The sequence below is a fragment of the Acinonyx jubatus genome, chromosome D2 (assembly GCF_027475565.1).
Source record: "Acinonyx jubatus isolate Ajub_Pintada_27869175 chromosome D2, VMU_Ajub_asm_v1.0, whole genome shotgun sequence".
In the NCBI taxonomy this organism is placed as follows: Eukaryota; Metazoa; Chordata; class Mammalia; order Carnivora; family Felidae; genus Acinonyx; species Acinonyx jubatus.
Genome location: NC_069393.1, coordinates 40,095,563 through 40,123,170, shown reverse-complemented (window position 1 = coordinate 40,123,170; position 27,608 = coordinate 40,095,563). Strand labels below are relative to the sequence as shown.

The 27,608-nt window shown below is 38.8% G+C and overlaps 1 protein-coding gene across 10 annotated transcripts in view; it reads right to left on the bottom strand.

Annotated features, from left to right (window-relative positions):
* Positions 1–27,608, bottom strand: part of NRG3 (neuregulin 3) — a 1,044,350-nt gene that overhangs the window by 568,708 nt on the left and 448,034 nt on the right. For all 10 annotated transcript variants that reach the window (XM_027062437.2, XM_027062438.2, XM_027062441.2 and 7 more), the window contains exon 2: positions 10,969–11,098. In XM_027062437.2, coding sequence (XP_026918238.1) covers positions 10,969–11,098 — 130 coding nt within the window. The remainder of the gene's footprint in view (positions 1–10,968; positions 11,099–27,608) is intronic.

Sequence of the window (27,608 nt, the reverse complement as noted above, 5' to 3'; positions counted from 1 at the left end):
ATAATGTTTTGGTTAGCTTGTAGGGGAAAGAGATCAAAGCTACTATTTAATATCATTAAAACAATCATTATTTCTTTCACATATGCTAACCCAGGCAGAAAGGAAAGAGCTTTCCAGAGCACTGAAAATAAAACCTTGTTGCAGAGAGTAAGGCCTCAGTGTGACTTCAATTGTAGCTGTAAATTAGCCCAGCACACCCGAAACTGTGGCAAAATTATGACCTTATTTAAAGTAGATGCTTTATCAGCTCATCCTTTCTGCAGTTCTTTCCAACCTAGCATTATTCGCTCTCCATTGTCCTATTATTAGCCTGGATTTTGTAACTGCTGGAGTATGTTCTTCTTCTGGAGGTGGAGTCTCCCAGTAACATACACTCCCCTCCCTTCCAAGGCTCAATGCTGAGAGTTCCTAATTGAATTTCTGCCCTTCAGGAGCACAGGGTCATTGGGATGAATGTGCTTTTAGTGGACTCCAGGGAGGCCAGGCTCAGGGCATCATTTTGGTCTCTCCACACTGCCATCTCAGAGCACCCCTCTGCCCCAAAGCCTGGGGTCTGTTTGTTTAATGAAGTCTTCTGTTGAAATAGTAACTCCTTTCCCTGATGTGAGCTATAACTGCATTTATGATGTGTTCGAATGAAAAAGTAGCCTTTGAGGAACTAGAAAGCCACCTTGTCTCAGGAATTCTTACAACCTTTCTTTCTCTGGTTGAATTCTTACAACCTTTCTTTCTTGTGCAGATCACTGTAAATGCCAAAATGCCATCTGATGCATTAGAAGGGAATCTCTATATTGTTATCTTACTTTGACCTCCTATGAGCCTCACAGCTGCTAGAGAAAAGAAATACTTTTTAGTTGCAAAAATGAAGGACATTTTACTTGAATATGCCAACAAGTATCTTAGCTCCTTTAGATTCTCCTTGAATAATTCCACAATGCTTGATGGTCAAGGCATCCTTAAACGGATATGTTTAATTTGTTAGGAAAATCTGAGTGCCAGAAAATCATTACTTATACTTAAGATGTTAATAAATTAATTTTAGATTATAGATATTAAAAGGTTTCTGCAAATATTTCATATATGTAGATAAAAATTATAAATTAATTTTGTGTAAATAAAAGGAATCTTGATTTCATAATTTAATCAATATGATACAGGCTTGAAAAACCATAGTCTTGGGGAACCAGGAGGGCTCAGTGGGTTAAGTATCCAGCTCTTGCTTTTGGCTCAGGTCATAATTTCACGGTCATGAGTTCAAGCCCCACATCAGGCTCCTTGTCAGGCTCCATGCTGATCATGGAACCTGCTTGGAATTCTCTCTCCCCCTGTGCCCCTCCCCACTCACCCTCATTCTCTCTCAAAATAAAAATTAAAAAAATAAAAATTAAACTCATACTCTTGTCTGTTCTTTCCACTCACCATAAAATTCCAGATTTTAAGGGAATGAAATTAAAGATGTCATTATGTCCTGACATGTTGTTGATAACCATCTGGACACAAGAGAGGAAATAAATCAGAAAAGAAGTGTCCAACTGAAGAAAGAATTTATGACATAAACTGATTATTCTTAATTGCACGTAAAATACATTTGAAATTTCCTGCCTGGGACTTTAAGGGAATTTTCTCCAATAGCAGCTCAACTCTCTATGCCTTTGTTGGCAAGCAAGAACAAGCTCCCAACTGAGGAAGGAGGAGGCTCTTTATCCTTCCAAGTGCAAATTCATGTTACTTCCTTTCAGAAGCTCTTCCTGGCTTTAGGACTGACAACTGGTTTTTGGGGTCTCCTATGCAGCTATGAGCTAAGTACATACAGATCATATACATTGGATGATACAGATCACAGAACTTGTCATGTTGAACTGAACTAGAATATGTCCATCTCAATCCTTCTCTTAGTTTTTCTGAGCACATTTATCCCTACACTCCTATTACATTCCATTGGACATTAAACACTGAATGTGCTTAATAAACATTGGTAGAATAATGGAAATAATGTATCAAACTGCCACTTAACATTTTAGTGTATGTAGGATTGACTAAGCATACATTCTATACCTCCCACATATGACATATATAACTATAAGCATATTTTGTATCACCACATGTCACATCTATCTCTGAACAAGATTTTCCTCAAATCACGCTTAATACTTTCATTTATCTCCTGTTTCATCTTTTAATTTTATTGTTAATTTCTCATTTTTTTTAAACTTGAAAAGGGGGTTTTGTATGAAATATACTTGATGAAGATATTCCTTCTAAGTTACCATTCTGGTAAGGAATTCCCTCCTATCTCAAGTGTAACCTTTGGTACTCAGTGATTGTCAGTGTTTGCCCACCATGGAAACCTGTCACACTAGATTGTGGGGACTTCCTCGTGCTCCAACTAACAGCAACTTCTATAAAGAAAGGGATGCTTTCTTCTCATTTACCGTTGGACCTCAGTGTCCTGCTCGACAGCAGATACTTAGTAAATATTCCATATACATACGTGTGTATGTGCATAGCACTGAATCGGCTTAAACCAGACTAATTTTCCTGATATTCATTAAACCATGAGAATAGCTGTGATCATAAAAAAATAGATTTATAGAGATGCACTCCAAGATATACTTTAGAAATGCTGTCTTCAGCTGCTTCTTTCTCTAGCCACATTTTTTAGTTTTCACAAAGAATGGCGAGGCACAAGGGTAACTAAAGACAACACTAACTGGATGTTGACGTATACTTCCATAGATTTGGGGTACAGTGGAGAGAGCCTGGGCTCTGGGAGTCCCTGCTCTGCCTTCTTATTCAGTACTTGGTGACTCAGGGAATGCTCAGCTGATTCGGATTGTACAATCCTGTGAAATTTATATTAAGGAAAATACATATAGCCTACATGTTTTTCCATGAATTTGAGTTTTATCTGAATTGTAATTAGGGCAACCATGTGCCCCACTTAGCTTAAGGTATTCCTGGTTTATGCTTATTTTAGAGAAGAAATTATTAAAACTGGCCATTACATCTCAAATATTTTTGGTTTGGATAACAACCTATATGGCCATTCAGATTACGGTATGTTGAGGAACTTAAACACCTACGGTGTGTTGAGGAACACACACACACACACACACACACACACTATATATATATACACACACACATATATATACATATATATACACACATACCTACATATACATATTTATATACGTATATACATATATATGTATATATAGATACAGATACAGATGATAGATATAGATAATGTGATCTGGTCCTTAAATATTCTTTTACATTTTTTTCAAAGATGCTAAACCAAAGTGAATTGAAAAGACACCATCCTCAGGAAGATGGAAATGCTGCCCAATGTTCTAAAATTAGTAGACGGGTAGATGGCGGGAGGATCGTGCATGTTCTCTCATTGCCCCAGGAGCCTAGGCAGAACATCCCAGCCATCTTTGTCCTGTTTGTTTTTTTCTTACTGGAATGTTTGCCTGAGAAGCCTGCACGGCAGGGCCTGTGTTACCATGTCTAATGTTGTTCATATCTGTACAGACTGTCTCTAGCTACAAGGATATTTATGGATATGTTCTCAATATTCAAAACAAATAAATTTGGTGAAAGAATCCATAATTCACTTAAATTATGGCAAATGTGATCACATTATTCTGGCTGAGTGGGGGAGATGCCAACTCACTGCAACCCAGCAGGCCATGCACAAGAAGCTTGTACGTAGGGGTGGGGGGCACATCCAGGGGTGCTGTGGAGGGTCCTCAGTCAGAATGGCCTGAACAGTTAGAGGAAAGGGGAGCTTTCTGCATATTCCTATCTACAGAAGAGGGAGAATTTGCCTAACAAACCGTAGCCTCTTGTTCCTGCTTTTCCCCTAAGTTTACTGCTTGAATAATTATAATGGCCCTTGACTCTGAAAAGTGTTCCAGCCCATGATCAGTTATTACTGTGTTTTTCAAAAATTCACCTGAGTCAGTTTAACTCTCCTTAGTAGTTCTAAGCTAAACTTTATGTGGTTAGGAGACTCTGAGTACCCATCCAGAAACCCTGGCTCAAGTCAAATGACCTGAAAACAAAGCTGTGCAGACAAAAACCAACAGACACACCCTCTTATATTATACCCCACTGACTCCATTAAATTCAGTGTTTATACCAGACAAGTACATTTTATTTGTATCAACCCTCACAGCGATCCTGTAAAGTAGTCATATTCTTGTTCCCATTTAATAGATAAGAAAACTGAGTCTCAGAGAATATGTATAATTTGTTCATCTACTACTTAGTGGTAGAGTACTGACGCTAACCCACCAGTCCAAATGGGAATGGTCAACACAATTACGGCAAGTTATACTGATGACCTAGGAAAGGAAGGATGTCTTTTTTTTCCTCTTAAAGCTATATTCTGCAAGAAGAAAATCTTGGAAAAGCAAGAACTGGTTGAAGAATTGGGAGAAATAACAGAAATTGCTGATTTGTCAGAGTATCAGAATTAGCAGTGAGGAGCCTAAGTCCTCTGAACACACAAGGAATCCCCTGGCATGCCTTTCTCCCCTTTTAAAACCTAAGTCTCCTCTTAATTAAACACACAGATGAGGGGAGCCTGGATGGTTTGGTTGGTTGACCATCTGATTCTTGATTTCAGATCAGGTCATGATTCCAGGGTGGTGTGATGGAGCCCACGTAGGGCTCCTCGCTGCAGTGGAGCCGGCTTAATATTCTATATCTCTCCCCCACTCCCCTGCTCATTCATTCTCTCTCTCTTTCTCTCTCCCTGTCTCTCAAATGAATGAATGAAGGAAGGAATGAATGAATGAATGAATGAATAAATAAATAAATAAATAAATAAATACACAGATGATACCCACCCAACTTCTCTCACAGGATTCCAGCAAACATGCTTTGCTTTGGTTTCAATATAAGCAGAAGGGAAGAAGAGGAAAGAACTGAGAAAAGCATATACATAGTGGCTATTGTCTATTTGGAATTTTCTAGATGTTGCTGCTTTCAATTCTTGTATCAATCTTTGGGGCAAGTATTTGTCTGTCTGTCTTAAATAAAGGACTGAAGGTTCTGATTAAATGACTTGCAAAAAAACCCCTCATACACCCAGTGTAAAGCTGAGCAGAGTTTTTAACTCAGTCTGTCTTGAATGCTCACATTTGCCTCATGTACCTCTCAAATCATATAAGGAAGCTATTTAAAAACACATTTACGACAATCTTTGATGTAACAAGAAACCCAAATCAGAACAACCACCTTAGGAAACACCATTTCATGCTTCAAGTAGAGCTGCCAATCAATTTAGAAAACATCAAAATAAGGTAAGAATCTTTGGGCATTAACTAAAAAATATGTTTTTATTTTCCATTACATGTGCTTCTCAGATCTTATGATCTTTATGTGGCCCTTGAAGAATACCAGCTTGGGTCCAGTGCATATGGTTTAAACTAAGTAAACTAATGCCTGAGTGTCACGCAGTTGCAAAATTATGCCCACCGTGTTGTTTTTCTTTGCTTTTGGAACCAATGAGACTATTTTGATAAGCTCCATTCACAGAGAAGAAGGGAAAAATGGTTATACCTTGGCTCATTTCTTCTTATCAGGGGCAATCAGTGCACAGTTCGTTATTAACATGGCTATTGCAAATTACTCAAATTATGTCTGGACTGCGGCAAACATTTTCATGAACATTTGTCTGATGAACTTGACAATTCTTCTGAAGCCCTTCACCCTGTAATGCAATTCCATTCTGCAGGGGTTCTTGCCACTAGGCCTGGAGTTAGAGGTATTTCAGCCTCCAACACCTCCCATCAATGGAGTTCAGGGATGTGTGCCAAACTCCATTTCCATTCTGACTTGCGTCAACCACAGGGAATCATTAGCTGCTGCTCTCAGAGCACTTACTGGAGAACCATTTGATAAAGAGGACCCTCACTGGGTGGGAGAGCTAATGGACCTCCAAAGTGATGAGGCAAAGCTCTGACAGGGATGGTCCTGTAATTTTATACAGTACATCATCAGAAAATGGTTACATTGTGCCCAGTCAATTCTCTTAAAAATGGAAGCTTTGATTTCAAAACCTACTCAGGCAGAATGACACAAAGGAACAGCAACTCCTAGAGGGCTCCCCCTCCTTTTAATTTCTTTCCCTGCTCCCAAGTCCTGCAAACATTTCACCCAGATCACTGCCCAGGCCATCAGCCCCTTTATGGAAGTATTGCCTTGGGCAATGGTTGCCTTAGACTGCTTCTCTCTTTTTCTAGCAGTCCCATATTTCAAGCGATTCAAACTTCTTCCAGTGAATTGCTTGACAAATTTCCACAATGATCACTACAGATCAAATTCAGCTCAAATGTTATCTTTTCCAAAGTTTTGAAAATCCATTTTTACAGCAAGGCTGGCAAAACACCTAATGAGCTTCAATTCAGAAGAGGCACATCCTTTCAACTTGAATTTGGCCTCAAAACACGTTTGGCCCAGCCAAATGCCCACAGTCTTCTCAGTTACAGTGGTTACCTCTTTGACTCTAGTGAAAGAGATTACAGATAGTACCATTTCCCAAGTCCTTAAAATTTCTAGAAATGACATAAAAAATAAATATATTAGAGAATACCCTGCTTTCATTCAGAATATTTTGATTCAAGGAGTTTCTAGTGACGTGGCATTCCTTGGCACCCAGATTTATTTCCGTACAATGTATCTTTCTGTTCTTTAATCCATTTTTTAATGTTTCAAAACACATGAATTCAGCATGGAAAAGAATTAGTGTAAAGAGTGTAAATGAATTATTAATAAAAGAAAGAACAGACACATTCAAATAGACTTGGTAGTATTTAATCTGGAAGGGCTTAATTGAAAGTTCTCTTATCAGCCTAATAATAGTGAATTATAATGACCTTGATTTTACAGAGACAGGGACACTATCTATCTTTCTTAATGGAAAGATGAGAAGCAAGGGTCAACTGTCTTAACTAGTTATTACATAAATGAAATACATGTGCAATGTGCAGCTCTTAGAAAATTCATAAAGTTTGAAGAAGAAAATAGTTGTAAAACCTATTAGTCTTTTTCCTAAGGTTCATTTTTAGAATTGGATTGCTATTATATGTTCAACTTTATAATATCACAATTTTCATATATAACATGATATAATGAGCACATTCATGTCCCTAAAACCTTATGAAAATTCCACTTAGGTTGAATTCGTTCAATGTATAGATATATTCTAATTTATATAGATTTATAAATTCAGGCTTTTTCTTTCCTATTACAAATAAATCTGTGGTGAACATCCTTACAAATAAATCTACCTATACATCTCTGTACACTAAACTTTTAGAAACAATATTTTGAAACATACTGAAACATTACATACAGAAGATATTTAACAAACTGTACTCCCTCAGGTAGTGAATTAGAATGTGCTCCTATTCTACCCTCACCAAACCATTTGCTTTATTTTTTTAACTTGTTAATGTTTATTTATTTTTGAGAAAGACAGAGAGAGAGAGAGAGAGAGAGAGCGCAAGTGAGCACACACACACAAGTAGGGGAGGAGCAGAGAGAGACGGAGACACAGGCTCTGAAGCAGGCTCCAGGCTCCAAGCTGTCAGCACAGAGCCCGACATGGGACTTGAACTCACGGACTGTGAGATCATGACCTGAGCCGAAGTCAGACACTCAACCGACTGAGCCACCCAGACACCCCTATCTTCCTTTAAAATTCCCTCTTTCAAGTTATTTTTAGAATCTTGGTGTTGCTCTTAAATTTTCATTAGCTTGCTCTGTAATTTCTAAATACTAAAAATGGCCTTATGAAAGACCTAAAAATACACTAAAGAGTGAGAAAATAACAAAGTAAAAATATGAAACTTCCCTCATCTCAACTTTCACTCTTTTGAACACACACTATTTTCAGGATCTCTTTCAGAGAGATTTAGGTAGTTTTGCTTTTGTTTTTCTTTGCCAAGTACACAGAAAAGTGTTACAGCATGATCGGTCTTTTTCAACATAGAAAAAAATTGATTCCATGGAATCACAATCATAGCATTGCAATTTACTATTAAAATACTAAAAAAAAAATGTATCTGATTTCTCTCAGATTTGAATGTCACAAGGAAACTATTTAATGAGAGACGGATTCACTTACACCCCTATATATTGCTACTCTAATGTACTAAATTGTGTTTAACTTGAAACATAGTCCGGTTAGTAATGCATTACAAAGATACCCCCGGTAGCATTTCAGTCACGTGAAAGTACTTTCCCTTGTTTTCCTGACTTCCTGACGATGAACTACTTCATCTACTTCAAATGCATTACAAAGTACAGCACCACTTAATTCCTAAGTTCATTTCTGTATGTATTTATTCAACAATGTCTTGGTGATAGGAGGTGCTCAATAAACATTTGTCGAAGGCATAAGAAGAATGAATGAAACATACTACTTAAATAGAGTGCTGTACAAAATCGCACATTATTAATAACTACATGGGAATTCTTAGAAGTGGCTGATGCAGGAACAAATGTAAGCTTTTTATTCACAGCAAAGCCCAGGAGATGAATAGCAGGCACATGCGATGTGTGATTTATTCATACACTCTAGTAAGAGATTTATAGGCATCTATTAACCTACTCGAGTTCCAATTCTGTCGTAGGCTGGTCTTTTGTCATGATTAGCTATGTTGTGACTTTATGTTAAATAACAGGTTGTCTGTGCTGAAATATGCAAGAAATATGAAGACAGAAGATCAAAATTATTATACATGTACATCGTTCCAGCTAAATCACCGATATATCTCTGCTTGTGTATGCAAAAGAATTAGACATGCATATATGCACAAAAGCAAAAGATTTCTTTTCCAGACATGAGATCCGATATCATAGACTGGATCTGTCTCCCAAGGAATTAATATGTTGAAGTCGTAACCTCCAGTACCTCAGAATGTGAGTCTTTAGAGAGAGGGTCTCCATAGAGGTAAGTAAGTTAAAATAAGGTCATTAGAGTGGATCTTAATCCAATATGACTGGTATCCTTATAAGAAGAGGAAATTTGGATACAGACATGTACAGAAGGAAGAAAATGAGAAGACACAAGGGGCAGATGGTCATCTATAAGCCAAGAAGAGAGACCTCAGAGGGTACACTTCCATCAAGGCTCTCTGAAGGAAACAACTCTGGCAACACCTAGATTTCAGATTTCTAGTTTCCAGACCTGTAAGAAAATGTATTTCTTTTGTTTAAACCATTCAATCTGTGGTACTTTGTTCCAGCGGCTCTAGTAAACTGATACACCATGAACTAATACAGAGTAGACTGAGGCTGTATGTTGAAAAAGAGTAAGAATTATCTTGTTATTTTCAAGATTCTCAGTTTTGGAAAAGATCATCCCACCCACCTGCATACTGTGTGGGGCCTGATCTGATCCTAAAACACCATCTGGAAAGTCACCGCTTTAGGTGAGACATCTGATTAACCCCTCCATCAATCAATTAGGAACTCAATTGATTTCATTTTCCACTTCCACATGATGATCCCTTTAACATATGGTTGAGGAGCTATAAGAGCTTGGATACTATTCACGCTTTGAATGGATAGACCACTCTTGGCATCTCCCTTGGGGTTTTAAAGTCCCTTGTGTGATTTCCATCTGTCTACGCTGACCTAATAAATATAACCAAAGAAGAGAGATGTCGGAAGGAACACTCCCACACCCCTTCATCCCCAACCCAATTTCACAGAGGACAGAAATGGGGTGTAAATTTTGTAAATGGCATAAATGTAATGGTGCCTCCGAGTCACAAGGAAGCCATACTGTCAAGGGCGAGGAAAGGTCACAGTTCTGTTTATCCTGACAGAATACACGGTTACTCTCACAGAGATCTGCCACTGTCGTTTATCACTTCTTCCAAACCTGTGTGCCCACCATGACAACTCATCTTCTTCATGGACTGCAGCTGGCTCTTAGAGCCAGGCATGATTTGCCAACATGTTCTAAGTTCCTAACTACCAGACGCATTTCTCTGTGCCACCTTAATAAAACTACATGGAATAAAGTTTTATAATAGCAATATGTAGAGAAAAAAGTCATAATTTTCCATGCTTCATGATTCAGAATAATTAATTTAATAACTGTGTCATATGAGAAGAGTAAATAAAGAGAAGGAAAGGGGTGTGGGTACATATGATCACTGAAGCATATACAATTGCAATGAAAAACAAATTACCAGGGTAGTGCTAGAAATAAAAGCTCAGTGGGAAATATGTTTTGGATGCTAATTTGATTCTTCTATGGAACCTTAAAGCTGCAGTACCTACTACTGCACTATTTATCTCCATTTGTTTTTATTTTTAGTATTTATATAACCTTAAGTTTCTAAAAACCAACTAAACATCTCCTGATCTCTATTGGGAATTTTCCCTAAGTAGCTCTCTACCTAGACTATAACAGGACTATGATTTCATTTACAACATCTGGCTGGAGAATGCTTCGTCACGAGAGGTGTTAAAAAAATAATGAAATTAACAAACAAGGGCAGAATCAAGATGAGATACAGTTTTCTCTGGACACAGTTACAGTCTGGGCCTTAGTTCACAGTCAACACTGAGACGCTAGATCTTAGATGAGCAGTTTGCTCTGTTGGGCTACAGTCTGTAGTTTTGCAGGAAGGGATTATTTCTGAGAACAAGCCAACATACTTAAGTCCTGCACCAAAAATGCAGGCTTCTAAAGCAAGTACATCATTATTTCTATTAAATTAGAAGACATAAAAGTAAATTTCCTTTCTTTAGTCAAGTGAAACTCAAATCTTGTCTACTTGAATTCAGTTTCACCTTCCTCAAATACTAAAGCTACCGGCTTTGTCCCTTCTCATATGAAGACTCCTGATTCTGCCATTGAATGACATGTACAGTCGCAGAGCTCTGCCCTCTCTGAGGGCCTGTCCCCGGTGCCAGCTGTGAATGGCTTACCGACAATGTTTATGGGATCCCGTCAGGGTTTCGATCACAAAGCACTCGCCATCATTGAGACAGTATGCGAGGTCCTTGTCTCGGCAGGGTTTGAAGTGCTCAGAACGCTCAGTGGAATATGTCGTTGTATCTGTCAAGGGAAGCACACAAAGAACCCGCGTCAGCAGTGCATTCTGGGACTGAAGAAATGCAACTGGACAGGACCACTTTATGACTGAATGTTGTGCATCTCCCCAAATCCACATATTGAAACCTAGTCACAATAAGATGGTATCAGGAGGTGGGCCTATAGGAGGTGACTGGGTCATGAATGGGATTAGTGCCGTTATAAAAGGGGCCCGAGAAAACTCCAGCACCCATTCCAGTCATGTGAAGATGCAGTGAGAAGGCAGGGCTCTACGGACCACGAGAGTCCCCACCAGATACTGAATCTGCAGGTGCCTTGATTCCCAGCCTCCAAAACACCAGCCCTAAGACAAGCCCTATATTCAGTTATCTTATTTCTCCACTAGACTTTAACAATTGGAATCACTGTAGAAGCCCCATCTGAGGACACACTAATAGTACAAGGTGAATGATTCTACAAACACCTCAAATCCACTTCCATAAATTTCAGTTGTATGGAAACAAGTGGTATGGAAGCATCTCCTTCCCCTTATTGTTGCCAAATGCCAGGAAACATCTGATCCGTGCATATTGTGACTGTTCTGTGGAAACCAACGTCAGTTTCTTGGAGTTGTTTGTTTTTAGTTACAGGTCTAATTGGCTAATGGCTGAACCAATTATTCTTTCACATTCTCCTTTTCTTATGTGATTAAAATACAAATGTTCCAAATTCTTAAACAGGACCTCAAATGTGAAGAATGTTTCTGGTAGATATCTAACAGGACCAAATTATTGTCATTTTTTAAGCGTTGTTGTAAACATTGATTTTTAAAATTGTAATTACTTACAGTTTTAAGTTAAGCTGTATGTCTACATCCTCTTTCCAAATATGAAACTAGCCATAAGTATGTGCTACCTACTGGACACAGACTCTGTTATCACATGTAGAGACTTTCTAATTTCAGACTTCTAAGCAACTAATGTATTAGCACCAATCCTACCGATTCGAGAAAAAATATATTTAAAAAGTCAAAGATGAAGAAATGATTCTGCATTTAAGCTCCTTTAGTTTCCTTTTCATAGACCTAGATTAATAATAATGCTCAATAGCATGGGTTATTGTACCAATTTAGTTACTGGAACTCACTATGAGCCTCTTCCTGTTATTATCCAAACTGAGGAGAAAGTGATTGTCCTCAAAGGAAATCTGCTCATGTCCTTCACACATCTAAAAATCCTCAGTGGGTCCAATTCCCATAATAACTCCAAATTCCTCAGTGAAAGATATAGGCCACGTGGAATTTTGCCCTCTAGTGTCATCTTCCTGTACCTTAAGACACAACTTTATTTCCAATTATGTGTCTACTTCCCCAAACACCAGGAGCTGTCACATTGTTCTTTCTTCCTGGACCATCTTTTTCTTTGCTGGAAGACATCCAAAATCCTTCGGAGCTTACATCATTCTCCCATTTTGTCTCCCTAGCACCTTTTATCACTCACATCACTGCATTCAACATTCAATGCTGCAAGGAGCCATGTGTTCAAACGTGTATCTGTTCCTTTAGTCTGTGAGTTTTTTAAGGTCAGAGGTTGAGCCATGAATCACAATTAGTGCTCAAAATATCTTCAATAAATCTGATCATTGGAACACTACTAACAGTTCAAATGGCATCAGTAAAAGATATATCATTAAAGACATTACAATCATATAAAAGTTAGTGCATATCTTACAACAGTTAGATATAATTTCACATCAATGTTACCATTTTAGTATACCTACTTCAATATTGAGGAATATTGGAAAAACAAACATTGCCCTCAGACTCACATAAATCCTCACTCATATACTGCTCATATACTGTAAGCATTGAAAATCCCACTTCTAATATCCTTTTTTGGTGGTACAACAGGAATTGATTTTTCCACTTCAAATATCTGTCTGTTAATTCCTTGGCACGAAATAAAGGCTCTGCAAAACAGACACATTTTCCCTTTTCCAGGAGATCTCCTCTACAGAGAAGATCTGTTATTCAAGACGGTATGCAATAAATAGTTACACAGAATCAATCTCTCTTTCTATGGGAAATATTTAAAATTCAAGAGCTCTGAACAAAATATTCACTATGGAACACCACACAGTTGATTGCTACTCTGCCTGCTGAAGTATATTAACTCATGATCAGTTAGTTAAGTTTTCCTTTAATTTCTTATTATCCATTTATTGATATTCACTGATCATTCTTCTAAGAACAGCTTTTCATTAACATAACCTACAGCATAAAAAGTGAGGTCCTTATTTTATAATCAGTGGTTTTAACAAGCTACAGACTCCAAGAGCAATACAATGGCAAAGCAATTACAATCAATTAGTTTCCATCTGACAACTGCTGTCTCCAGTGGTTACCTCCCCATTCTACCAACTGCCATCCCTATCACGGTATCATCTATCAGCACATTACAGAGGATCAGAGACCCAAGGAAACACCTCTGCAAAGCCCAAGGTGGGAGAGCAGAGATGTCAGATTTAAGATGTACTCAGGTCTTTTGTTTCCATAGCTTAGAGAATCCAAAAATTAACATAACTACACATACTTATACCTTTACAATGACTGGATTCAATAAAACACCACTGTTAAATATTTTTAATATTTTAATATAATAAGAAATAACAGAATGCTAGACTTGATCTTTCTATCAGTAAACTGCAATCATCAATAAATTTGAAACCTTAGAATTTACATAAACATTCCACTATACAGTATTCATACATCACTACTCACCTAAAATCACATAGGCATTGGGCAAAGTAAATAAAACTCACCATGAGGTAAAAATTTTACACTTTGAAGGCATCATGCCAAATATGTCAATGGAAACATAAAAAAAAAATTCTTAATGGAATCACTAGGCTGTTACACTAACTCTAAGACCACCTGCACACTTTTATAAAGTAGTAAATAAAGTAAATAAGTAAACAGTGTCTAATCACTATTAGGCTTTCTATCACTCATAACCAAACACAGCTCAACAAAGACACAATAATAATTTTGGACGACACTCTCCAATATTTGTATATCTGCCTATAAGTGCTTGTATGTACATATTTGGTTAATTGTTTTACATATAAAATATATTACAAACATCTAAAATAGAACATAAATGGAGGTGTCTGGGTGGCTTAGTTGGTTAAGAGTCTGACTTTGGCTCAGGTCATGATCTCACCATTCGAGAGTTCAAACCCCGTGTTGGGCTCTATGCTGACAGCTCAGAGCCTAGAGCCTGCTTCAGATTCTGTGTCTCCCTCTGTCTCTGCCCCTCCCCCATTCATTCTCTCTCTCTCTCTCTCTCTCTCTCTCTCTCTCTGTCTCTCTCAAAAACAATAAACATTAAATTTTTTTTTTAAAAATAGAACACAAATGCAAACAACATAAAAATAAAATGAGTGCACTAGTTTATTTTCTTTCTGTGCCCTAAGGTGATACAGTGTGCTTTAATATACCCAGATGAGTATTTTGTTCTGAAGAGGAAACATGGGACATTTAGGTGAATGACATAATGGATATGATCTAACTCCAAACTCTCATGGCCCTAAATAATCTTGAGACACCTTAACAATCAGGTATAGAACTCTCATCTATAAACTTACCCAACATTTTTGGAACCTGTTTATATATTTAAAATGGTCTAGTACACTAAGCTGGGTATAGTATATGGTACTATTTTGTCATGTATTTAAAATTCAGGGGCGCCTGGGTGACTCAGTCGGTTAAGCATCCGACTTCGGCTCAGGTCATGATCTCACAGTCTTTGAGTTCGAGTCCTGTGTCGGGATCTGTGCTGACAGCTCAGAGCCTGGAGCCTGCTTTAGATTCTGTGTCTCCTTCTCTCTCTGCCCCTCCCCTGCTCATGCTCTGTCTCTCTCTCTCTATCTCAAAAGTAAGTAAACATTAAAAAAATTAAAATTCAAAGGGCATTCTTCTGTTTCTAGGAAGGTAACCTGATTAATACATCTATTATAGAGCTTTAGACTGTCTTCAAAAATCATATGGACAAAGGTCCAGGTAAGTAAACTAAGATGGGAGGGGCCTACTATTCCCATGAATTCCCATTTGTGTTTCAAGGCTCTCTCTTACTGCAGTGTACCTCCTTCTCAGACATTCTCTCCACTGCATTAGCCCGTGAATCTCCCAACTGACCAGGCCATGAGGTCCTGAGGGGACAGAGCAGGTCTTCACATCTCTGATCCAAAGTCTTACAGATGGCTTGACACAGAGATGAACCCAATGAACCTATAGAAGAATGACCTTTTCATACATGAGCATTTTTCTGAACGTTCTGTGTGGAAAAGTGTACATGCTTTCCATAAAAAAAATACCATATGAATAAATGTTTAGAATTTAGGACTCAAGAAGAGCCCCAAAAGCAAAGCTCAAGGTCTCAGGCCAGGAAAGTGCAGGTGCTGGCATGAGGAACTAGTGTCCATTCCCTTGGGACTGCAGGAGCTGTATAATTGTCCAGACCACTCATCTGGCACTTGTTATATGTAGTTTAATGTATTTTCTTATATTTTTATGGGTTTTGGTCTCTATCCCCAGGGAGGTCAGGGAGAGTGCTTTGCTTTTAAGTTTTGTATTCTTTCCACACCATGTAGCATACATAGTAAGCAATCAGTACAGTAATTAAACACACAGTGGGAAGGAGTGGTGGTTAATTCATTAAAGGAAAAATGGGAAGAAAATGTAAGGCTGGGAAACTGAAATCCCTGCAGATTTTGCAATGAAAGTTAATTTTTTAATGAAATAAAACAATGATTTTCCCCCTTAAGTAGTAAGTTGAACCTGAATATTACTTATTGAGGCTTTCTTTGTTGCCAGCACAACACTGCACACTGTGGGAACACAGATTTTGTTGCAGAAATAAGAGTGTTAAATAGACTATTACAGATAATAATTGCAGTAGATAATCAAAATAAAGGGAGAGCCAAATTCAAGCTATAGTTATCTCTAAAGGCTTCCCAAAGGGTTGGCATTGGAGCTGGGTCTTGAATGGGCATGATTTAATCGGCACAGGAAAAGGAATTCTAGATATGAAGAACACAAACACCCAGGGAAGGGAAATGGTGACATACAGCATAAACCCTACACACATTCTGCACATTCCTGGCTTGCAAATGTCGCAGTCACCCAGCGGTTTTTGCCTTCCCCACTGAGTTCATGAGAATTTTCAAAGAAAAGTTAAGATGCAATCCAAAAGCTTTTAGGAGTAGCAAAATACCTTTCCAGGCTAGAATCCACATAATATGGTCATGGACCCAGCAGAGTCTTCCATGGGAACGCTGTAAATGAAACCTACGGTCATACATTACCATTTCCGGTTGAAATCTGCCACTTATCGGGCATGTCATAAGGGTTCGAGCCCCACAACGGGCTCTGTGCTGACAGCTCAGAGCCTGGAACCTGCTTTGGATTCTGTGTCTCCATCTCTCTCTGCCCCTTCTCTGCTCATTCTCTGTCTCTCTCAAAAATAAATCAACATTAAAAAAAATTATAAAATATTTAATGGTCAAGGAAAATTGTAAGAATGCAGTAGTGTCTGAAAGGGAAACAAACCATTCCTCAACTGGCAAGAGGCAAAGATAGCTTTCTTCCTGCTGCCAGAGACCAGACATTGTTCATTTTGCTGGTATGGGAGAAATGGAGAGTGTGGGCAAGGAATCTGAAAGTTCAATGGAGTCATGGGGCTGCCGTGAGGACTGACAGTTACTGATGCATCCCAGAGCCATCAACTCCCATAGCAAATGTAGAAAGGACCCTTATTAAATTTGCATTACATACCTGCCACCTTACTGTTTGAAATCTTGCTTCTAAAAACTGCACCAGCCTAAATAAGCCTGCATGAGACATAGCTTGTTCAATGGGATTGCATTTATTTGGGAATTCACAGTTTATCCTACAGCTGAATATATTTCCTTCTACCTGCATGCATACACATGCCTATACAAACCGCTTTCAGCTATAATAGTTGTAATAGCAGCTTCTGTCACTAAGGCCCTTGTCTTGTCACAAGTCCTTGGGCTTCTGATAGGCACTATGCTGTAAGCTTCATAGGCACCATCTCTGCCCCACATGTCACTCCACTGAAATGGTTTGTCTATATCACCAGCTACCTCTAAATCCAATGGATGTTTACATATTTTTTCTCATCTTCTCTGAACTCTCAGAAGTACCTAACACTCTTAACCACTCCCACCTCTTTTACTGGCTTCCATGTTACCACATAATGTTGAAGTTCCTCTTGCTTTTTAGTCTTTGCCACCTGTCTCCTGTAACTTAAAAGCCAGATGGCTTAAGAACTAGTCTTCAAATAATTCCAAACATATATTCAGCACTGTGCTAAGCATTTTCCATTAGCTATTTTTTTTGGGGGGGGCTTTAAAAGGGACACCTGGGTGGCTCAGTGTTTAAGCCTCCTACTCTTGATTTCGGCTCAAGTCATGGATCTCACAGTTGGTGGGATCGAACCCTACATCTGGCTCTGTGCTGACAGCATGGAGCCTGCTTGGGATCCTATCCTCTCTCTTCTCCCTCTCTCTGCCCCTCCCCTGCTCATGCACGCATGTTCTCTCTCTCAATAAATAAATAAACTTTAGGAAAAAACATTATGAATATATGCTATTATTTACTTTGTTTTACAAATGTAGAAATTAAGTCTTAGAGAGTTATATCATTGGCCCAAGGTCACACGGCTCTTATCTGGTAGCTTCTGGACTCAAACCAATGCAGCCTGACCTGTTCCACTATACTGCTTCCTACAAACCTTTTTTTCCCCTCCTCCCCCCCCATTTTTACATATTCCCCGGTGAGTGCTACTTCAGGAGTGGTCCCATGACCAGCAGCAGCAGCATTATCTGGGAATGTATTAGTAATAATTTATGAGTCCCATCCGAAACTTACTGCATCAGAAACTGGAAGTGCATGGTGGGGTGCTCTGTTAACCAGCTTTCCGGGTAATTCTCTGAGATCCAGCCACTTTGGGTGATCTTGTCTGATATCACTTACATGTCAATAACTCTCAAAGTCATCCCTCTAGTCCACTGGTTTTTCTGAACTCAACCTGCCTTTTTCTTCCTGATGGATATGTCAAAGGCAACTAAAAATAAACTTGTAGAAGGCCCAAGTCTTGCTCTTTCTCCCCAAACCTATTCTTCCTCCACAAACTGGTTCTCAGACTCAACTAGTCATACCATTGATCCCACTGACTCTGCTCCAGCTATGGGTAGATTTATTCTGACTAGTCCCATCATTTCCATACTGTGTATTAAATATTTTGAATATCATCTCTGTGAACATTTGACAGGTGAGGGATTTGAATCTGGGAGAAAGTTCTTGAGTAAACAAAATATAAATGTTTACTAAAGGTATCTATTTACTTTTCACTTGAACATACGAACTTGAACATGTTCACATGAACATAAAAAAAAAAGTACTCTGATCTTCAGCAGTGAACCTCAGGTCCATTTCCATAAGTATAGATACGTTTTTTTTTTTTTTTTCTTTTATCATCTATCTCTAAACACAATATTACAGGTATGGAGCTACAAGGTGGTGTTTACCTTATCAGGCTAAAGATATGCATGTGCAGTGATGTTGGTATAGCCATTATTGTTATAACTATTATAACACTCAGAAAGCACGCATTAAGCATCTGCTACGTGTCAAGCCCTGAGATAAATTCTAGGAATATAGAGATGGCCTTGCCAGGTCCCTAGGAATTCAAAATCGAGTTTAGGAAAAGGGTGGGGAGCAGGCATGTAAACAGTTACATTGTGATTCTGAGTGATCAGAAAGCTCTTAGAGGCAGAAATGAAGACATACTGAATGCCAACAGCTACTTCTAACTTGAGGATTTGGGGAAGACTTCAGTAGGAGGAGCTCACATCTCACATAGGCCTAAAACAACTATAAACGATTCGTCTGTGGGCACCTGTTGGCATGGATACGTCAAAGGAACAGCATATATCAAGTCACAGAGTCCTAGAGGGACCTGCTTTTGTCCAGTGTAATTGAAGCCCAAGGAATATGAGAGGGAGACAGGACAGGGATGTCCCAGGGGGCCTTCTGTGTTTGGCATGTGTGGGGAAACAACTAAGAAAGTGCCCTGTAATTTTGTATAATGAGAACACAAGGGGAGTTTTAGACAGCTCTGGTGTGCTATCAAGGTGGGTGTGTCACCTGTTGACTTACAGAAGCCTCTCGGTGGAATTCAGGGAGACCGGATGGGAGGTCGTTGCAAGGTGCATCCGGGAAATAAAGAGTTGCAGACATTGGGACATTGTTCCCAGCATGGACACAGTCCCATCTTGAAAGGCATAGGAAATCAAATCCCAGTATAAGGTCACTTAGGGAACATAATGTGGAAAGGAGAGCTGAGTGACTTAGGTCTAAAATGGCATCTCATTAAAATTCCCTGATGCACCTGACTTAGAAGATAGGCAGAGACCTGAAATCTGTTAGCAGAGGTCTCTATGCTTCTCAAGCAGAGAAGCTTGAAAGGCCTCGCCCAAACAATCTCAGCACTCTTTTTTGTTTTGGAAATCAAGATTGGCCAATCACCCACAAAGGGTCATGTTCTTTCCTTGGCTGATGGTATTGGAATTTATAATGCAGTTATAATGCTATTTGTAATTTCTAATGCTACTGCTCATGTGTAAGTAAGGGAACATCTGACAAAATGGGAAATGATCCCTCTGGCAGCCAGACTGTGATGTCTCCATATGAGCACACGATAGTCCACCAAGTACTCTGACTCTGTTTGGCACCAGACAGATGATAAGGCCACTTTGCATAAAACATCCAAGTATACCTACACCTCCCTCTTCTAACAACATTAAGTAAGTGACAATTGCTTCTGTGTCAGTGACAAGCTCTCCTTTAGTCCTCTTGCAAAAGCAGGGAAAGAGACTAAAAGGGGACCATCATACAGTCTTCGTCTCCTGTCTGGTTATAATGAGGATAATTCATTTGGAGGGTAGCATTTACAGGCAGGCCTTTAAGGCATAATCCAGGTGAGATATGAGGGGAAGAAGTGGTAGATTCGAGAGAGATTTATGAAGAAGAATTGCCAGTATTTGGTGATTCACATGGAAGGTGATGAGTAGGATGGCTACAAGGCTGATCTTAATTCCTTGGCTTCTGTATTAATACCAAGGAAGTTCAGAAACCCTGGTGCAGGGCATCTTGGATGTCATGGAGTGACTTCATGCAGGGGGCTGTGAGCAGTGGTTATTTACCAACTAGAATAAAACAACTGCAACACTTTAACAGTTGACACAATTAACAAAGCACACTGCTGTATATCAGACCTTCTCACTGTGGAAATCTGTCTTTAGCTATCCTAGCTGTAACAACTGAAACTAGACAATCTTAGGGTAAACAGCAACCTTAGAAGTCAACATGTGATTATAATGCTTGAATAAATCTATCGTTCAGATATAAGTATTATTTTCATTTTGCTGAAGAGCTGAAACACAGAGGGACCATGCAATATTCTTAGCATTTCACAGCTAGAAAATGGAAAGGCAAGAATGACACCCAGAGATGCACATTCTTCAGCATTCTGCGTTCCACCTGCTCTAAGGCTTGGACTCTCTAAAGGTGTGTATATTCAAGCCTCTCCTTACCAAATTCCATTAGTTACTCTATTATGAGTGAGTGTAAGAGCAATCAGGAAGCGTTATTTTTCAGTAATCCATTCATCTTCTCACACGTCGATCTCAGCACACAATGAAACACTGAGTGAGGCAGGCGCTGGGAGAAGGTAGGTGGGTACAAAAACTAAAACAAAGACAGTACTTGACGCTGGGAATTTCTATTACGGCCTCTTTCAAATTTATTTTTCATGCCATTATGGCTTTGAAATAATGTCTAAACATTGACACGATTTTCCAAATTTCTTCATAAAAATGAACATCATCCACTTCACTTATTTAAAATCTTATTTTTTCCCCTTACTATCTCTGGCTCTTGGTGAGGGCCTTTATTTTCATGTTCAGAAATTCAAGCACTTCTTTCTCTATATGGGTCATGATAAAGTCACGGGCATTGCAGCCATATGGGCATTGCGGGCCTGGGTCTGAACCCCAGCTTATGTATTTGCTCACCAGCTCAATTGTTTGAACAGAGTTCAAAGAGAGAGCAGCTCTGTCAACAGTGGCTTAGTACTCCAGTCATTTCTACATAAGAAGGATTTGGGGAGTGAGCTGAGGTGGGAACTAGACCCACCTTACTGCTGCTTTCGGATCCTTGGAGAGACTGAGATTATAACCACCCTTCTACTCTGTTTTTATGAGTTTGGCTCTTTATATTCCACATTTAGGTGAGATCGTAGAGTGTCTGTATTTCTGACTTATTTTACCTAGCAGAATGCCTTCAATCCTGACCCCTACTCCAGCCACCACCTCCATCATCCTTTGGTTCTTTTGTCTATAACTCTGGGTGTGAAGAAAAGTCAATTAAGAGAAACCTCTCAAAGAAAATGTCAAAGACTTTAGTGGGCACTCACACTGGCTGACTGCAGAAATTATGAAAATTGTATTAAAGGACTGGGAAAAACGAACTCATGGTTCTTCAAGTACAAGGACTATGTCTTCAAGCTGTCTTGTATCTGCAGCCCCCACGCTAGCAAGCAGAGTGCTATATGCACAAGAGAAGATAAAGAAATGTTAAGTGAGGTGGAACAGATACAAATTCCTAGAAAGCATGGCAAAGAGAAGACTGCACAAGAAGGAGAGGAAATTCAAACACGCGGCCAATGGATCAGGACCAAGAAGACAGGAAGGGACAGCAGAAACACGCTAAAAGTGAAAAGAGCCCCTGAAAGTGTAAGACACATGAACTTCAATGTATCCACACTTAAAAAAGGGGGGTGGGGTGGGTAAAGAGAAGTGCTGACTAAATGGATATAGGAAATCAATAATGCAGTGTTAACCCTTAAAATGCCACATCTGTTCACAACGGACAAACTAAAATTCATTCAGTCACAGTGTCATTTATCATTTTAGCAACCCATTTAGGGAATAGGCATTTTCCCTAAAACTCCTACACATCATTCATTGCACTGCTTTAAAAAGTCTCCTCTTTGGTTCCCCCACTCACCTTCTTCACAACTACATGTAGTACATACCAAGCACAAGGGGGAAAGCCTTGTTTCTTTGTACCGTATTGGAACTCAGTGCTTTTTGCCTTGGGACGCGGGAACTAGTCCACCTAGGCTTAAGTATCCAACCCAATGCTTTAATGTGTGATCGCCAATGGAGCTTTGCATTCCAATTTTGCTGCTTATTGGCATTTTGAACACTGGTAGACTGAACACATAAAAACATTTAATTCATAGGGTTTCCTGAAGCCTAAATGAGAAAAAGGAACATTGCTCTGTAGTGGATCTTGTCAAGAGTTGGGCACGAAACACTTTTTTCCCTTCTTTACCTTCTACTAATTGAGTCAACATCTATTTATTTAAGCATCCCCTAATATCCAATTCTGCAATGTCTCTGCATAATGTCAATTAAAATCACTTATCAATTTAACAATCTATCATTGAACGTATACTATAAGACCCTTGGGTACTGTACTAGTTCCTGGGGTAGAACTGAGGAACTCAGCTCTGAGATCATAAAGCATGTGACAATCTCCCAGGAACTACTAGGTATGTGTCACTGTCAGGTGTCCAGTCCACTCTGCTAAGTGCTGGGCAGGGGAAGGGTGGCAAACGTACTCATAACAGCCAGAATTTGTGGTCTTCTTAGTGCTTGTTTGGAGATTGGATAGGGTTACAGAATTTCAAATATAAAGATGTTCCTCTCAGGGCAGCTTATAGATTTCCCATTTGCTACTAAAGAAACTGGATGAGTAAAGAGTGAAATGGCTCCACCAATTACCAAAAAAAAAAAAAAAAAAAAAAAAAAAAAAAAAAAAAGATGTTGTTATAAGTGCACACCCTACAACTCTACTATCACTTGGATCTAGGGAAAACAATTGAGACTTTTCTGCATTATTCTTCAGAAGGTGTTGTTTATGTTTTTGTCTTTTGCCAGAGAAGATAGGGAAACATGTTTCATTCATTCATCGCTGTCTTACCAATCTGAGGCAATATAGACAAGAGCTGGATTGTTAGAATACTCATGGAACAAAGGAAAGATCGATCAATCTTGTTTGACTCTTGTGGCTCAACCATGTCCACCTGCTTTTCAGCAAGTCCTTAATTTTTCTAAATTTTATCTATAAAATATGATTATAATATTATTTATTATTCATTTTCATAAGAGTTGAAAGTGCCCAATGCATGCAATGCATTATTGACTACTGGTAAATATTAATTTTATTTCATGTATTTTCTTCTTTAAAATTCTCCATTTGATTAAGAACTTCTCCAAAGAATATATATATATATATATATATATATATATATATATATATATATGAAAGAATGTTCAACATCATTAGTCATCATGGAAATAAAAATCAAAACCATAGCAAAATACCACTTCATCCCCCACCAGAATGGACAATAATGACTGTTGGCAAGGAGAATGTGAAGAAGCTGGAAACCACATACCCTGCTGGTAGGAAAGGAAAATGGTGCAGTGGCTTTGGAAAACAGTTTGGCAGTTTCTCAAGATGTTAAACAGATGAACCAGCAATTCCACTCTTATATGTATAACCTAAGAGAATCCAAAACAAATTTTCATGCCAAACAAATATTCATACTTGTATGTGAATGTTTTAAGAAGCATTATCTGTGGACCAAACATGGAAGCACCAAGTGATGTATAGATAAAAATATGTGGTATGTCCAGACAATGGGATATTATTCACCAATAACAATAGTAAAGTACTGATATATGCTGCAGCCTGGATGAACCTTGAAAGTGTTATGCTTAGTGGAAGAAACTAGACATAAGGGTATGTATCATACGATTCCATTCATATGAAATGTCTACATTAGGCAAATCCATGGAGACAATGTAAATCAGGGGTTGCTAGAGGGTGGGAGGAGTGAAAACTTTCCTTCCTTGTCTTCAATCTTGGTTTTTTACATTCCCCCTTTTGAATTTCCAGTTTATTCATAGGTAAAAGGAGGCAGATATAGCTCAATATTTTAGATTCTGCAAATAAAAATCACAGTCGATTTTATGCTGTGTCTTTGAAAGAAAGGGAACACACATTGCAAACCATTAGGGAAAAGGGAAGAAAAACCCATCGTGTACTTCCCCAAAGCTCCTTGCATTATTGACAAAACTTTACTCCCAAACCTCTGTTTCAGAACAAATATTGTTTTGAGAAAATTGGTCCATTCTCTGTGCCTGTTGGAAAGCAATTAAAGCTGAAATCAAATAACTATAATCATCTGTTCATTTCTGACCCTTATCTCTCCATTTGCAGAAAGAGCTGCTATGTATTAAAGTGTTTGTCGATCATTCAATAATTTAGGTACTAGGGAAAATGGTGGTTTTTGAAAGCAGTGCTGAGACAGTTTAGAATTTTTAACAGAGATTCCAAATAAAGTACAGATAAGAGGCTAGCAACCCTCTAAATTTTGCTTCCATAGTGGTGGATCAAGAGAGACTGTCCCTCCATGTTGGCTTGAGTTGTTTCCCAATCAGTACTGCAAAGTAGATACATAATCACCCAGACGACACCTTAAGATCTGGCAAAGGGCGGATCGTTTCTGTCCTTCCCACACTGGTACTCCATATCTTCTCTTCTTTCTGCTGTACTTTTTCTTGTCCAAACCTAGTAACATCCACTTTCATCCATCCTAGCTGGTGAGCCTTAACTAATAATCAGATTTAGTTCATATAGAACAGGGGTCAGGAAAGTGGCACATGGGCCAAATCTTGGCTACAACCTGTTTTTGTAAATAAAGTTGTATAGGAACATAGCTAAGTTCATTTGTATGGCTGCTCTTGAGGTATAATTAGTTAAGTAGCTGTGACAGAGACCATGTGGCCTGCAAATTCTAAAATATTTACCAACTGACCCTTTACAGAGAAAGTTGCCAACTCCTAATATAAAAGATTGGGGATGGTGGCTTTCTTATAAATTATGTATTTGATATATCTGAACTATTAGAAATGCTTGACATTAAGTGCTTTGGTGGTATATATTTCAAATAAATATACATATGCAAGAGAGGCACAGTCTAAAACTCAGCACTAGGTTTTGGAGTAAGACAGACTTGATTTTGATCCCAGTTCTGATACTAAACTAGCTGTATGATCTTGGAGAGGTTACTTAACTTATTTAAGTTTCCTCAGTTTCCTTATCTGTAAAAGAGGGATAATGAAAGTATCTACTTGTATCAATTAGTGTGATTCTTGGCTGAGAATACCAAACACAAAAAACAAAAAAGTCAACTCAAAGTGGTTTCATACAGAAGGAAAATAACATTATCTCACTTAATAAGAAGTGGTTCCTACATTGTCTAATTCAGTAGCTTAATGGGATCCTCAGGGATCCAGGAGTCATTTGGCTCAGCTATCACTGGCTTTATCCTTATACTAGGCTCCCTCATCACAGGTAGCTTCCATGATTTTAGGCATCACATCTAGACATAATGTTGCATAAAATTGCATCACCTGCCCACTCTTAGTCTCCAGCATGGGGCCTAGCATTCCTCTGAGTAGTTTAGTAAAGTACCTGCTCATGTGGTGAGTAGAGCAGACGGATGGTCATAGCAAAACTGGAATTCAGTTAGAAGGGAAGGTCCTGGATAATAAAATTGTGAGCAGGTTACCAACATAAACTCATCAGTTAAGTTTTTGGTGAGTATTCAATAAACTAATGCAAGTAGAACACATAGCATGTGTTCAATAAACGTTGGTTCTTCCTTAGGGCTGTGATATCATCCTTTTGTTGGATTTATTGGTAGAGCCCTTTCAAAATGTATACTTTCATATAAAGTAGGCTTGAATTAATTTTTATTGAGAATTTAAGAAGAAATGCAAATTATTCCTTTAGATGCCTGAAAAACTTCCAGGATCTAGCGAGACTGGATGGCTATCGTTACTCAAACACAGACTCCTCTGTATCTTCACTGCAAAACACACTCGTGCATCGGTGTGATTGGTGTCCATCCCATATTAAGAGTGAATCAAACACTTATCCCAAGGTCATTCAGTGTAATTAACTGCAAAGTAAACCTAATCGAGGTAAATGAATGTGCTAATTTCTTTACAAAATCACTCACTGAATGCCCATAATTAATAAAAAGAAGTCCTCCCCCCTTCACCCCTCCCTATTCTTGCTTGGCCCAGGCACATCTTCTTGAACTATTATATTGCAGTCTCGCTTATCTACCCTCAAAAACAAAGCATTCCACATTGCCTTTGACACAGCCCTTATCATACTGCTTTATATGTTTCTCTCTCCTTCACTAGACTGCAAACTTTGAAAGGGCAAGTCCTGATACACAGCATATACTTCTTCCAAGCTTGGAGAAAGATACAATGAATGAATGTAAATGCTCATGGAGCATGTCCATATCGAGAGACCACTACCTTTAGCTACACTTTTGGCCATGCAGGAACTCTTGTCTACACTCTGCAGATTGAAGGGCCCATCATTCCTCAATTTTTCCCTTCTAGTGTCTTCAGCAAGGCAGAATGAAGGGAGCCATCCAAAAACCTGTTGTTGTTTTTCTCTTCTCCCTCCCTGTCTGGGTCAAGACATATTCCACAGAGGGAAAGAGGAAAAAGACTGAGACCCCACCCAAAATTAAGAATCAATGCAGGGTACAAATATGAACCAGGAAGGCCTACCTATACATATTATGGTTAGGTGTTGAGAAGATCCCAGAAACTCAAATTGCTACACTATGAAATATTTATTTAAAACTATCCTACCAACAAAATAAAGACATGAATCCCCCCAACGTTAACTCTGGATACAGTGGTCACACACAATGCCAGAGAAAATGTCCTTGGAGAATACTGTTAACTGAACAGTTTGGAAAGGTCTCTCTCCTCTGCACTGAAACGTTCTAGGAAATGTCTCCATGTTGCAGTATTCTCCCATTAGGTTCTGCCTTTTGAAATTCCATCCATTTCACCACATACAACTCAGAGTCAGTTCAGTTGTGCACTTTTCTCCAATCCTTCTACCTGGCATTAACCTTGGCTTCCTCTCTGCTTCCTCAGCATGCTGCTGCTATCTGTATTATAACATGCATCAGTCTGTCTCGAGTGCCAGCTATTTTTGTGGGTATTTGTTATTCGTGCCTTCCCAATGGGAAGATCATGAGCTCCTTGAGGGCAGGGGCCATGATTTACTCATCTTTTCTATCCCCTTGCCACAGACCGCCTACCTTAATATAGAAGCAAAGGCAGGAATATATTTTGATCAAAAACATACCTGAATATGTTCTTTCCACCAGACTTTACTGTAAAACTAAAAGCTTCCTTGTAAACAGACTATATCCCTTATGCAAGGAGGATTTTGAAAAATGAAAAGTTATGTTAAAGAACATGATTGTTGATC